This window comes from Lynx canadensis, chromosome A1 (genome assembly GCF_007474595.2).
Source record: "Lynx canadensis isolate LIC74 chromosome A1, mLynCan4.pri.v2, whole genome shotgun sequence".
Classification (NCBI taxonomy): domain Eukaryota; kingdom Metazoa; phylum Chordata; class Mammalia; order Carnivora; family Felidae; genus Lynx; species Lynx canadensis.
This window is the reverse complement of record NC_044303.2, coordinates 140,102,076-140,115,228: the sequence shown is the minus strand read 5'-3', so window position 1 is coordinate 140,115,228 and position 13,153 is coordinate 140,102,076. Positions and strand designations below refer to the sequence as shown.

The 13,153-nt window shown below is 35.6% G+C and overlaps 1 protein-coding gene across 5 annotated transcripts in view; it reads right to left on the bottom strand.

Moving 5' to 3' along the window:
• Window positions 1–13,153, bottom strand: part of POLK (DNA polymerase kappa) — a 74,054-nt gene that overhangs the window by 42,440 nt on the left and 18,461 nt on the right. For 4 of the 5 annotated variants that reach the window (XM_030323169.2, XM_030323221.1, XM_030323224.1 and 1 more), the window contains exon 2: window positions 4,960–5,122. In XM_030323169.2, the coding sequence (XP_030179029.1) occupies window positions 4,960–5,094 (135 nt within the window). In that variant the 5' untranslated portion in view covers window positions 5,095–5,122. Of the gene's footprint in view, window positions 1–4,959; window positions 5,123–10,376; window positions 10,427–13,153 lie in introns of those variants that run through there. The other variant, XM_030323195.1, reaches the window with a different exon arrangement.

Genomic DNA, 13,153 nt, shown 5'->3' with positions numbered 1-13,153 from the left:
TTTTAGGTGTTTCACATTTCCATATAAATTTTAGGGTCTGTTTATCAATTTCGGCAGGAAAAAAAGCCCCTTGAATTTGGATGAAGAATTACACTGAATCCATAGATCAGTTTGGGGAGAACTACCCTCTTAACGATGTTGAGTCCTCTCATTGTTGAACATAGGATGCTTTCATTTTTATATCCTTACTTTCCCTCAACACACTTTTGTTATTTTCGGGGTACAACTGTTGCACTCCTTTTGAAATCCGTAAGAGTTTCTATCCATAAACATCATGTTATTTGTGAAGAGATAGTTTTATTTCTTCCTTTCCAATCTAGATGCCTTTTATTTCTTTCTACTGCCTGACTACACTGGCTAGAACTTTCAGGACTATGTTGAAGAGAAGACATGAGAGTGGACTTCCTTGTCTTGTTCCTGATTTTAGGAGAAAAGTGCATTCCTGGACTAAATCCCACTTGGTCATGGAACACAATCTTCTTTTTATACTCCTGGATTCAGTTTGCTAACATTTTGTTGAGGGCTTTTATATTTACAATGATCTATAATATTCTGCTTGTTTGGCTATTGTATCAAGGTGATACTGGTCTTATAGAATGAGTTGGCAAATGTTACATATTTCTTCATTTTCTGGAAGAACTTGTGGAATACTGGTATTATTTCTTCTTTTTTAAATGTTTACTTATTATTATTTTTCTAATGTTTATTTATTTTTGAAAGAGAGAGAGAGAGAGAGAGAGAGAGAGAGAGAGAGAGAGAATGAGCGGGGGAGGGGCTGAGAGAGGGAGACACAGAATCTGAAACAGGCTCCAGGCTCTGAGCTGTCGGCACAGAGCCCAGTGCTGAGCTCGAACTCATGAACTGCGAAATCATGACCTGAGCTGAAGTCAGATGGTTAACCAACTGAGCCACACAGGTACCCCAGTATTATTTCTTCTTAAGTGTCAGATAAAATTCACCACTGAAGCCATCTTGACTTGTTTTTTTTTTTTTTTCGGGGGGGGGGGGGAATGGAGATTTTTAATTATTGATTTAATTTCTTTCCTTATTAAAGGTCTATTTAGATTTTCTTATTTTCTTGAGTCAGTTTTGGAAAACTTTAAATTTCTAGAAATTTATCCAATTTATTGGGATTTGTTTTAAAATACTCCATCTTCTACCTCCAATATTCAGTAGGGAGGGGTGAGATAGATGAAACAATATTTGCAAATAAGTTGATGTCTGATGATGCTGGGTGATGATTACCCAGGAATTCACTTTAGTATCTCATTTTCTGTATGTTTATAATTTCGGATAGGGGCATCTGGGTGGCTTAGTTGGTTGAGTGTCTGACTCTTGATTTCAGCTTAGGTCATGATCCCAGGGTCGTGGGATCAAGCCCCATCAGGCTTTGTACTGAGCATGGAGTCTGCTTAAAATTCTCTCCCTCTCTCCATCTGCCTGTCTTCCTGATTCACACCCTCTCTAAAAAAAAAAATAATAAGTAACAACAAAAAATGTTTCTGATAAAAATTTTAAAGAAGTTGCATTTCTGTGAAGCAGTAACAATTAGAAAATTTCAATTCAAAAAAGATATTTATGATGAACTCCCCAACCCCCCACACTAGAGGAATATATATTATATAAAATATATAAATATTTTAATATATATTGGTATATAAAATATATATAAAGTATATATTTTATATGATAGATACATATCAATCAGATGATATGTATATATAGTTCTATGTATGTATATACAGCTGACCTTTGAACATCATGGGTTTGAACTGCAGTAGGCCAACTCATACATGGACTTGTTTCAATAAAAACAGTACAATACAGGGGCGCCTGGGTAGCTCAGTTGGTTAAGCATCCGACTTCAGCTCAGGTCATGGTTTCATGGTTCATGAGTTCGAGCCCCTCATTGGGCTCTGTGCTGGCAGCTCAGGGCCTGGATGGAGCCTGCTTTGGATTCTGTGTCTCCCTCCCTTTCTGCTCCTCCCCCGCTCATGTTCTATCTCTCAAAATAAATAAACATTAAAAAAAAAATCTTAAAAAAAAAATAGTACAGTACTGTAAATATAATTTTTCTTGCTTACAATTTGTTTAACGTTTTCTTTTCTCCATCTTACTTTATTATTAAAGAATACAGTATGTAATACACATAATATACAAAATTTGTGTTAATTGACTGTTTATGTCACTGGTAAGGCTTCCAGTCAATTGTAGGCTATTAGCAGTTCATTTTCAAGGAGTCAAAAGTTGTACATGGATTTTCAATTGTGTGTGTGTGGGGGGGGGGCAGTGCTCCTAACCTTCGCACTGTTTAATGGTCAACTGTATATCACATAAAACTTATATGGAAGAGCAAATGCTCTTTTTAAGATATTCTTGAAAAAGAATAAAGAGCAAAAAAAGAACTTGTTCTAGCAGTTGTCTAGACTTACTAGACATTACTGGAATGCAGGTCATGTTGTAATGATATAATAACAAACAATCCAGTGGAACAGAAGAAAGCACTGCAGATCAGTAAGAAATGATGATCTAGATGAACTATTTAATAAGTGTTACTGGGACACAGAGAAGAGAGACGAAAGATAAAATCTGGGATGACTTAAATATTCTATTTCTTAACCTGAAAGCTAGGGTCATAGGTTTTAATTCTTTTTTTAAGTTTTAAGATGAAAATTTCAAAAAAATCTCAGAGAATACAGATTAGTACAATAAACACTAAATAAAACTATCACTGAGATTTAACATTTTGTCTTATTTCCTTCACTGATTTTTTTAAGTAAACTGTTTTAAATTTTTTTTTTTCAACGTTTTTTTTTATTTATTTTTGGGACAGAGAGAGAGCATGAACGGGGGAGGGTCAGAGAGAGAGAGGGAGACACAGAATCGGAAGCAGGCTCCAGGCTCTGAGCCATCAGCCCAGAGCCCGACGCGGGGCTCAAACTCACGGACCGCGAGATCGTGACCTGGCTGAAGTTGGACGCTTAACCGACTGCGCCACCCAGGCGCCCCAAGTAAACTGTTTTAAAGTAAATTACAGATATAATGACATTTAGCTATTCTATACAGTGTTTTAGTATGCATTTTTAAAAATGAGGTCATTTTCCTAGGTAATTATAATAGCATTTTCAAAGCTAATAAAATTAACAATAGTTCCTTAATACAATCTAGTACCCTGTCCATATTCAAATTCCCTTAACTGTTCCAAATATATTTGTTCAAACCAAGATCCAACCAGGGTCCATATACTATGTTTGCTTACTTCATCTCAATTTTTTTACTTTTAAAATTTTATCTATATTTTATACACTTAAAAAATTATTTTTCCCTCAAGGTTTTATTTTGGAATTTCTAAATCTTCCAACATTTGAAGGAATAGTACAAAGAACACCCCTATGTCCTCACCTAGATTCATCAGCTATTAATATCCTGATACATTTAGTTTCTCCCACAATTTCTAGGAATACACAATACACACACCCCCACTCCAACATATGCACTTGCACAAACATGCATGCATACACACACACTCCTCCCCCTCTTTTTGGTTAAACCATTTAAAAGTAAGTTGCTATAGATACCAGCATGCATTTCTTTAAAGTAAGTATTTTCTCTTAAATTTTACACCTTTCTGAAGGGTACTTATTTCATAATATATAAATAAAACAAAAAAATATTAGAAGAAAATATTTATGACCTTGGAGAAAGCCATATGCAGTTGACTAATTCAAGTACATATGAAAAATCAAACAAGGTGGCTTTGTCAGTTAAAGTGTCCAGCTTTTGCTCTTGGCTCAGGTCATGATCTCACTGTTCACTCCATGCTAACAGCACAGACCTCCTTGGTATTTTCTCCCTCCCTCTCTTTGTGTCCCTCCTCTGCTCATACATCTCTCTCTCTCTCTCTCTCTCTCTCTCTCTCAAAATAAATAAATTTAAAAAAAAGGCAAACAGAAAACTTCTGCACAGGATTAAGTATCATAAGCAAAATCAAAAGATATACAATAATCTAATGGAAAATTGTGCAAATGACAAGAAGAGACAGTTTGTAAAAAGGGAAAATACAAGTCGCTTGTTAAACATGTGAAAAGATGCACCATCTCACTTTTCATAGGAGAAATGCAAGTTAAGCCTACACTACATTACTATAGATAGGAAAATCCAAAAGCTTAGTAACACACTGGGCAGGCATGGTTGCACATATATTGGCAGTGAAAATTTAAATTGATACATAAACTATGTAGGGCAACTTGAGCAATTCATAAAAATTCCATATGTGGGCCACCTGGGTGGCACAGTCAGTTAAGCATCTGACTCTTGATTTGGGCTCAGGTCATGACCTCGTGGTTAGGGAGTTCAAGCCCCGGGTTGGGCTGTGCGCTGTCAGCAGAGCTTGAGATTCTTTCTCCTTGCTCTGCTCCTCCCTCCCTTGTGCTCTCTTTCCAAATAAATAAACACTTAAAAAAATTCCACATGAATATATCCTTTTTTGTTATCTGTATTTGGTGGAATAATTCTACTTCTACGATCTCTTATAATTTCACCTGCACATATGTAAAGTTGTGAAAGTTGTAAAGGTTATTCACTGTCATATTGTTTGTAAAAACAAAAGACTAGAAATGATATATAGGTTCATAAATGAACACTCCGTCTGGTTCAATAAATTATATCTACATATGCAGGCATGAAAACTGAAGATCTTTATGGAAAGATCTTTATGGAAAGACCTCCAAGTTACATTACTGAAACACATGCATAAAATGTGTACATGAAGCAGGAAAACTGGATGGCAAGAGGAAGAGCAACAGAACAGAAGGGAGATTATTCCATACCCACTTGTTGTAACAAGATACATTAAAATATTAAAAATTACAATAAAAAATATTTACAACTTACTGATTTTCTTTTAAACAGAAAGTTAAAAAGCTACTAAATTAATGATATCAAAAGAAACAAACATACCCTTGTGGCTTCCATTATAATCTTATTAATCTTCTCTTTATCTAATCCTTCCATTCCAGCTTTATTATCATTAAGTCCCATCCTAAGCAGAAGGTCATCTCTGTTGTTGTCATTCTTCTCCTTGGTGCTATGCATGGTATAAACTTAAAGGTTTTTTTATTACCTAAAAAAACATACAAAATAAACACTGCTTTTCAAAGCATTCATGGTGAGGAGGTGGACACTTAAAAGTTAAGATGATAATAAGCAAAACAAGAAAAACATTTAAGAATATAAGAATTGCTAGCCATTGAGATATTGTTATTTTTAAATATTTATTTACTTATTTGGAGATTGAGTGTGAGTGGGGGAGGGGCAGAGAGAGAAGAGAAAGAATCCCAAGCAGGTTCTGCACTATTAGCACAGAGCCTGACGCAGGGCTCGAACTCACGAACTATGAGATCATGACGTCAGCCAAATTAATCAAACCTCAAACAACTGAGCCACCCAGGAGCCCTGAGAAATTATTATTATTCAGAGTTTAAAATTACTATCCCAAGATTATTGTACTCTCAGAAGGAAGAAAATGAACATTTCCTGCAAGTTTTGAGCCAGCCACTCACTATGCTAGGCACTTTACGCTTGAATCTCACACAGTAGCCCTACCCTGAAAGGTAAATTTTATTACCCCCAAAATAAAGAGAGAAGAAATCTGAGTCTTAGAACATATCTACTGACATAAATATGCTAATAAGTGACAATATCTGTATTGAAACCCAGACTTGAGTCCAAAGTTCATGTTTTTCAGATATTAACATACTGTATAGGAAACAAATATGAAATAACATTTCATCTACTAAACATGTTAAGTTCAGTGGCATTTATTACACTCTGTATACAGAGCTCAGTTTCTTTTTTTTTTTTAATGTTTATTTATTTATTTTGAGAGAGTTTGAGAGAGAGAGAGGACGCAGTGGAGGGCAAGAGAGAGAGAAGAGAAAGAATCCTAAGCAGGCTCCGTGCCATCAGCACAGAGCCCAACGTGGGGCTCAACTCACAAACCATGATATCATGACCTAAGCTGAAACCAAGAGTCAGACGCCCAACTGACCGAGCCACCCAGGCACCCCCAGAACTCTATTTCTTAAGGCAGTGAAAAAAATACAGACAAAATAATAATCTATTCACTTCTGGGAGATTAATACATTTTATATTATGTAACATCTAAGGTTAAGAAAAATCCTCTCAAATAATAACTCTTTTTTTATTTTTAAGTAAGCTCTACACCCAACATGGGCTTGAACTCATGACCCTGAGACCAAGAATCACGTGCTTTACCAGCTAGAGCCAGCCAGGCACCCCAAATAATTCTTTAATGTCTTTAAATAGCAATTTATAATTTACTTTCATATTTATTAGTTTTTAAAAATATAATAACCATGCAACACAGATTTGCTTATTCTCATAGGAAAGATAGAAATTGGAATTCAGGAAGGTTAAGTGAATTGGCCATCATAAGTCTGCTAATAAGCAAAAGAACTGGGATGTGAATCCAAGTCTTCTTCAAGTCTAGTACAGCTGCCATAACATCACAGCTGCTTCCAATTTGGAGTGCATGTATGCTATAAAGAAATGACCAGGTAAACAGCTGTCATGAACCTATAACAAATTAGGCCAGTGATTTCTTATTTGCATGATTTAGAGAGGGTTCATTTATTCTACGCTGTTGAGGACCTTTTCTTTTCCTTTTTTTTTTTTTTTAACTTGACATCCATCACCTCACATACTTACACAATTTCTTTTCTTGTGATGAGAGCTTCTAAGATCTCATCTCTTAGCAACTTCCAAATATACAATACGATATTAACTACAGTCACCATTCTGCACATTATACCCCCATGACTTACTCATTTTATAACTGGAAATTTGTACCTTTTGACCACCTTTACCCATTTCGCCTACTCCTACCCCACCTCTAGCAACCACCAATCTGTTCTCTGCATCTATGAGTTCAGGTTGTTTTTTTGTTTGTTTTGATTCCATGTGACATAAATAAATTCAAAGGTCTGAGAGTAGGAACCAGATATCAGTATTTTTAAGGCATGCCCAAGTTACTCCAATGTGCCCCAAGTATGGGAACCACTGGTGCTATTGTTTCCCAGTACCCAAGAGAATATAGGCTAGTTTTCTGTTTTTATCGTTTGATTTTTCTCTTCAACTATCACATTCAACTTAATATCACCCTATATCTTGTCTCATGCTTTAGTAATCCAATTACTTTTCATTTTCTAATAAAACTGGTGAATGTAATTCATTCATATTTTCCCAAACCACCACCATTGAAGCTTGAAGATGTTGAATGCACAAATCTTACATTTAAGCTGTCTTCTCCTTTAAAAACTGAAATGTATAAAAAGAACAGAAACATTTATGAATGCCTACTATTTCACAAAGAATATATTACTTAGCCCAAAAACTCTAGGAAGAATTGCTTTTGGTCCCTAATTGTGTCAGAAGAACTGGGTTATTATTAGCAACACTGGCACCAGGCAAAGTTGTGAGATAGGTAAAATTAGTTTTCAGCTACCTTCCTGTCTTGCTGATGCTCAATTACCAAGCCTAGTTTCATGAGGATAGTTTACTATCCTCTATATGTTAAGAAGTTCCAAGTTTATAGCTGCAGTCCAAATGCCCGTCTGGTATCCTAAATTTAACATGTCCAAAACTGATCTCATCTGCCTCCATCACTCAAACCAGTTCCACTTGCATGCAGCCTTCCTCATCTCAGTTCAGGGCAACCCTCCAATCGCTTCCAATTCCTCATGCAAAGAATCTTGTAGTCATACTTAACCTCACTCTTTCTCATACACCACACATCCAAATTGTTGGCAAACACTATGGACTCTGCTTTCAAAACATACTCTGAATTTAACCACTTCTCAATGCTGTCATTTCTTTCACTCTAGTCTGAACCACCATTATCTCTTGCCTGGATTAATGTAATAGCCTCTTAAATAGTCTGTTTCTGCCCTCCATGCAGTCAATTATCAACACAGTAGCTGAAACGATTCTTCTAAATCACAAGGTAGGTCACAATCACTCCTTTGCTGAAAACTGTACAATGGCATCCCATCTTACTCCAGAATAAAAGCAAAGTCCCAACAGAATCTGGATCCCAATTACCTGTTGACCCTCATACCTGTCTAATACTCTCCCCGTTGCTCACTACTCTCCAGCCACACTGACCTCTTTGCTATTCCTCAAATCTGGTCAGTATATTCTAACCTTGAAACTTTTTGCCCTGGCTATTCCCTTCCCCTTTAGGATTCTTCAGCTAGATACCCTATTGACTAAATTCTTTCAAGTCTTGCTTAAATGTTACCTTCTCAGTGAGGGGCTACCCTGACCTCCTTATTTAAATTTCAACCTGATTAGTACCTCCCACCCCTTCTTCCCAATGCCCCATGTTTTTCATAACTCTTATCATTTCCTAACATAATAAACATAAATTTACATACTTATTATGCTTTTTATCCATCTCTCCTGTGAATATGGATGCTCCAAGAGGACAGCGTACTTTGATTTTTGTTTTTGCTTTACCTGATATACCCCAAATGCCTCAAACAGTGCTTGACACAGAGCAGGGGCTCAACAAACAATCTGTGGAATGACTGAACTCAGTCATTTTTTTATATCATTTTCTCATTTTATATCATTTTTATATCATTTTCTCATCCTTTTATTCACATAGCAAGGTTACATAGTTATATTAAAAGACTGTGAGAAAAACTACTTTTCTGGAGTTAATAAGTTTATAATTTCTTTTTTAATGTTTATTTAATGTTTATTTATTTGCTTATTTATTTTGAGAAAGAGAGAGAGAGAACGTGTGAGCAGGGGAAAGGCAGAAAGAAAGAGGGAGGGAGAATCCCAAGCAAGCTCCACACTGTCAGTACAGACCCTGATGTGGGGCTCAAACTCATGAAACTGTGAGATCATGACCTGAGCTGAAATCAAGAGTCAGACACTCAGCCAACTGAACCACCCAGGCTCCCCTTTTTCAGAGAGAGGAGGGGCAGAGAGAGAGGAAGACAGAGAATCCCAAGCAGGCTGATGCACAATCTGACACAGGGTTCAAACCCACTTACTGCAAGATCATAACCTGAGCCAAAACCAAGAGTCATACACTTAACCAAGTAAGCCATGCAGTCACCCTTAAGGCACCCATAAAATCCTTGTAATTTTCCCTTATTTCAATAGTAAATATGTAAGGACAGCTATATGAGTTAAACAACCTTCCATTTTATAAGCCTTATTTTCCTAAGGTATTTGATAGTTATATTAATTTATTAAAACTTTGGGGACGTGTATTACAATATAAGAATATTCTGAATTTAGGGGTGCCTAGGTAGCTCAGATGGTTAAGTGTTTGATTTCAGCTAAGGTCATGATCTCACGGTTCATGAGTTTGAGCCCCGCGCCGGGCTCTGAGATGACAGCTCAGAGCCTGCAGCCTGCTTTGGATTCTGTGTCTCCTTCTCTCTCTGCCCCTCCCCTGCTTGCACTCTCTGTCTCTTTCTGAAATAAATAAATATTAAAAAAAATTTTTAAACAATATTTTGAATTTACATGTTTGAGTTTACTTGCTATGTTCCATTAATATTCAAAAGATTCTAGTTTATATTTATTCTTTGGGAAATTAAGTTGCCTTGTTAAATTTAATTTCTGTGATTACTTTCCAGTTATATCTAAATGTACAAAAAATTATTGGAGAGAGTTAATAAAACATACTAAGTTTCAGTATATTTTAATTCCTATGAGTTCCTTTTAGTACTATCATTTATGTCTCTGTGGTGAGCCTACTTTTGTTTTTATTGCTTAGTATTTGTTATTCTCAAATTTCTAGAATCTCTCATTAGTCCTGGTTATCTCTATTCTCCCCATTAGTTCTTACTTTAGAAATCCATAAATTGAAAGAGAGAGCTAGCTCCCAGCAGAGATGATCACATAATATTCACAAGAGATGCACAAAAATTATGATCACAAAGTATTTTCCATATTTTTGTGGAAGTGAAATTTAATACTACTTTAAATGGCTCTCTGGGACACGTAGGTGGCTCAGTTGCTTATGTGTTCAACTCTTGATTTCATTTCAGGTCATGATTTTGCAGTTTGTGGGATGAAGCCCTGGGTCAGGCTCTGTGTTCACAGTGTGGAGCCTGCTTGGGATTCTCTCTCCCTCCTCTCTCTCTCTCTCTCTCTCTCTGCCCCTCCCCAGCTTGCAATCTTTCTCTCTCAAAATAAATAAGTAAACGTTAAAAAAAAAAAAAAGAAATGATATATTACATCCTACATTATAGGAAGGAAAATATTTAATAACAGAAAAAGGTGTACAAAGTATTATTTTCCTATCCTGGAAAAATTATCCTTTCACTTACCCCCTGCCACATTGTTCCAGTGTTTTCTTTTTTTTTTAATTTCTTTTTCTTAACGTTTATTTATTCTTGAGACAGAGAGAGACAGAGCATGAATGGGGGAGGATCAGAGGGAGAGGGAGACACAGAATCTGAAACAGGCCCCCGGCTCTGAGCTGTCAGCACAGAGCCCGACGAGGGGCTCGAACTCACAGACTGTGAGATCATGACCCGAGCTGAAGTCGGACACTCAATCGACTGAGCCACCCAGGTGCCCCATGTTCCAGTGTTTTCTTGATATATTCTCCATATTATTTCTTGATCCATTGCTGCTGATTGTTTCAGTTTCCTATAGCTCTAACTAATCTACCACAGGTATTTAAAACATTGTAGCAACATAATATTCTTCAAATGATATCTTAAGTAAAACCTCAGATTTTTCCTTAAATCTTTGTTCTATGGATGCTATGAAGCTCTCCTAGAATTTCATCATATATATTCTATCACTAATGTAAAAGAATAAACAGGCAGCTTACAGAAAAGGGAAAGTTAATAGTTATCTCCACTTTTTTGATTCAAACTACCTAGAAGCATCGGAGCGAACACTGATATGTACTGAAATTGCTATCAACTCCAAGACTGCACTAGCAGTGTTCAGATAACAATTGCTATGTTTCTTTTTATTTTATTGTAATTGTAAAAATAAACATATAACATAAAATTTACCATCTTAAGCATTTTGTAAGTTTACAGCTCAGTAGTGTTAAGTACATTCACACTGTTGTGCAATCAAATAGTTGTTTACTACTGATGAATTTTAAAAGGTGGTTTCCGTATGAAGCCAGGCTCTGAAAATCATTCTTATTATGTTTTCTGCCTGATCTTATATATTCCTGAAAACCATAAACAAAAAACTAAACATCCAGAAAATACTATTCCAAGATTTGCCAAACATGAGGAAATAATATCAGCAAGAAGTTGTGATTTTGGAGTAATTAACCCAAAATGATTTAAAACACACTTTCCCCTAAACCTAATAAATCAAAAACTCCATATAACCTGACTTCTGTTAGATCATACTGTTAAAAGGACTTTCATTTTAAAACAGTAATAATCCATTTGTTAATGACTATTAACAAATGTTATAAGAAATGTTATAAAAATACATTTAAATAGATAGGATATATAAAGAATATCTGATACCAAACAACAGTATCTGGAATTTATATCCAAATCAGCAAAAATAATTATTCTTAATTGATGAGATGATTTCTCATCCCTTCCCAGAGTTATATGCTGTAACTGGAGGGGAAGGAGAAATAATGATTTGTTTTTAGTGACAATTGTTTTGAAGGTTCAAATAACATTAAAAAGTAAGGTCTATGAAAGGGAGTATAGGTTAGAAAAAGTTGCAAAACATTGACATAGAATAATTTATTACACTATCATCTGTTACATAATGAGTGATTTATTTTAGCTAACGAGAGCTATTAACTCTTGTTAATAAAGGGAAAAAGCAGTCCAGATTAACTGTTACCTATTTTTTTCTTAATGAGATCTAAATATACTGCTTATTTTAATGTACAGTACTTAATGAAAAGAGTTCAGTGCTAAGAAACATTTTGATATAGTGCAAAAAGTATATGCTTTGAAGCCAGATAGACCTGGACTGAAATGTCAACTCTAAAACTTAACTAGTTGTGTCTTCCCGGGAAATTTATATGATTTCAAAGTGTATGAATCTTGGTATCCTGTTCTGTGAAACTTACTTCCAGGGGTTGTTGATGATTAAGTGTGTGATATGTAAGGGTCCCTAGCAAAGTAAACACATACTAAGTAAGCATGCAATAAATGTGGTTTCTCTCCTCTCACTTTCATTCTTATTTATTTCTCTACAATGTGATCAATGTGGCTGCAAATACGGGCATGTAATTGATTGAGAAATCATAGAAAAAAAACAAAAAAAATGTTCATGACTAAATAAATGACAAGTGAAAAAAATCACACACACACACACACACACACACACACACACACACACACACAGCCACCCGAGTTTAGGGAACTCAAAAGAGCAAATGGCACCCACCGCTTGGATCTTGTGATATTTAGTGAACCAACAAGAGAATATTCTTCATGGTTTTTAAGGCTTTACCACTGACATGATCCTAATATTCAAATCAAGGTACTAGGAATTACATTTCAGTTTACTTCAAGTCAACGAAGACAATATTAAGATAAGCAAGTCTAGACACATATGAAATTTCAACATTAATGCCTAATACTTAGTATCATACTTAACTGTATGAATAAACTCTCATCATATGTTTGGCATGACTGATAAAAATCACATATAGACTATCTACAATATGCACAGAAATGCTTCCTATTAATGAAGCTTGACAAATAATTTTTAATGTAAAAAATTACATTAATAAACTTCTAAGAATAAATCAAGTTTCAGAATAAAATTTTACTTTTTTTTTACCTCTAAAAATTTTTTTATATTTATTTATTTTGGGGACAGCACAAGCAGAGGAGAAAGAAAGAGGGGGAGATAGAGGGGTAAAGAAGTTCCAAAGTAAGGTCTGCACTGACAGGCTGACAGCAGTGAGTCCAAGGTGGGGCTTGAACTCATGAACCGCTGGTTCATGACTTGAGCTGAAGTTGGGCACTCAACCAAGTCACCCAGGTGCCCCTTCAGAGTAAAATTATAAATTAAATCCCAGAATATTCCCAAAATGATCTTTAGAACTCTACTTTAGAACATGCACATTTTGGGGGCGCCTGGGTGGCTCAGT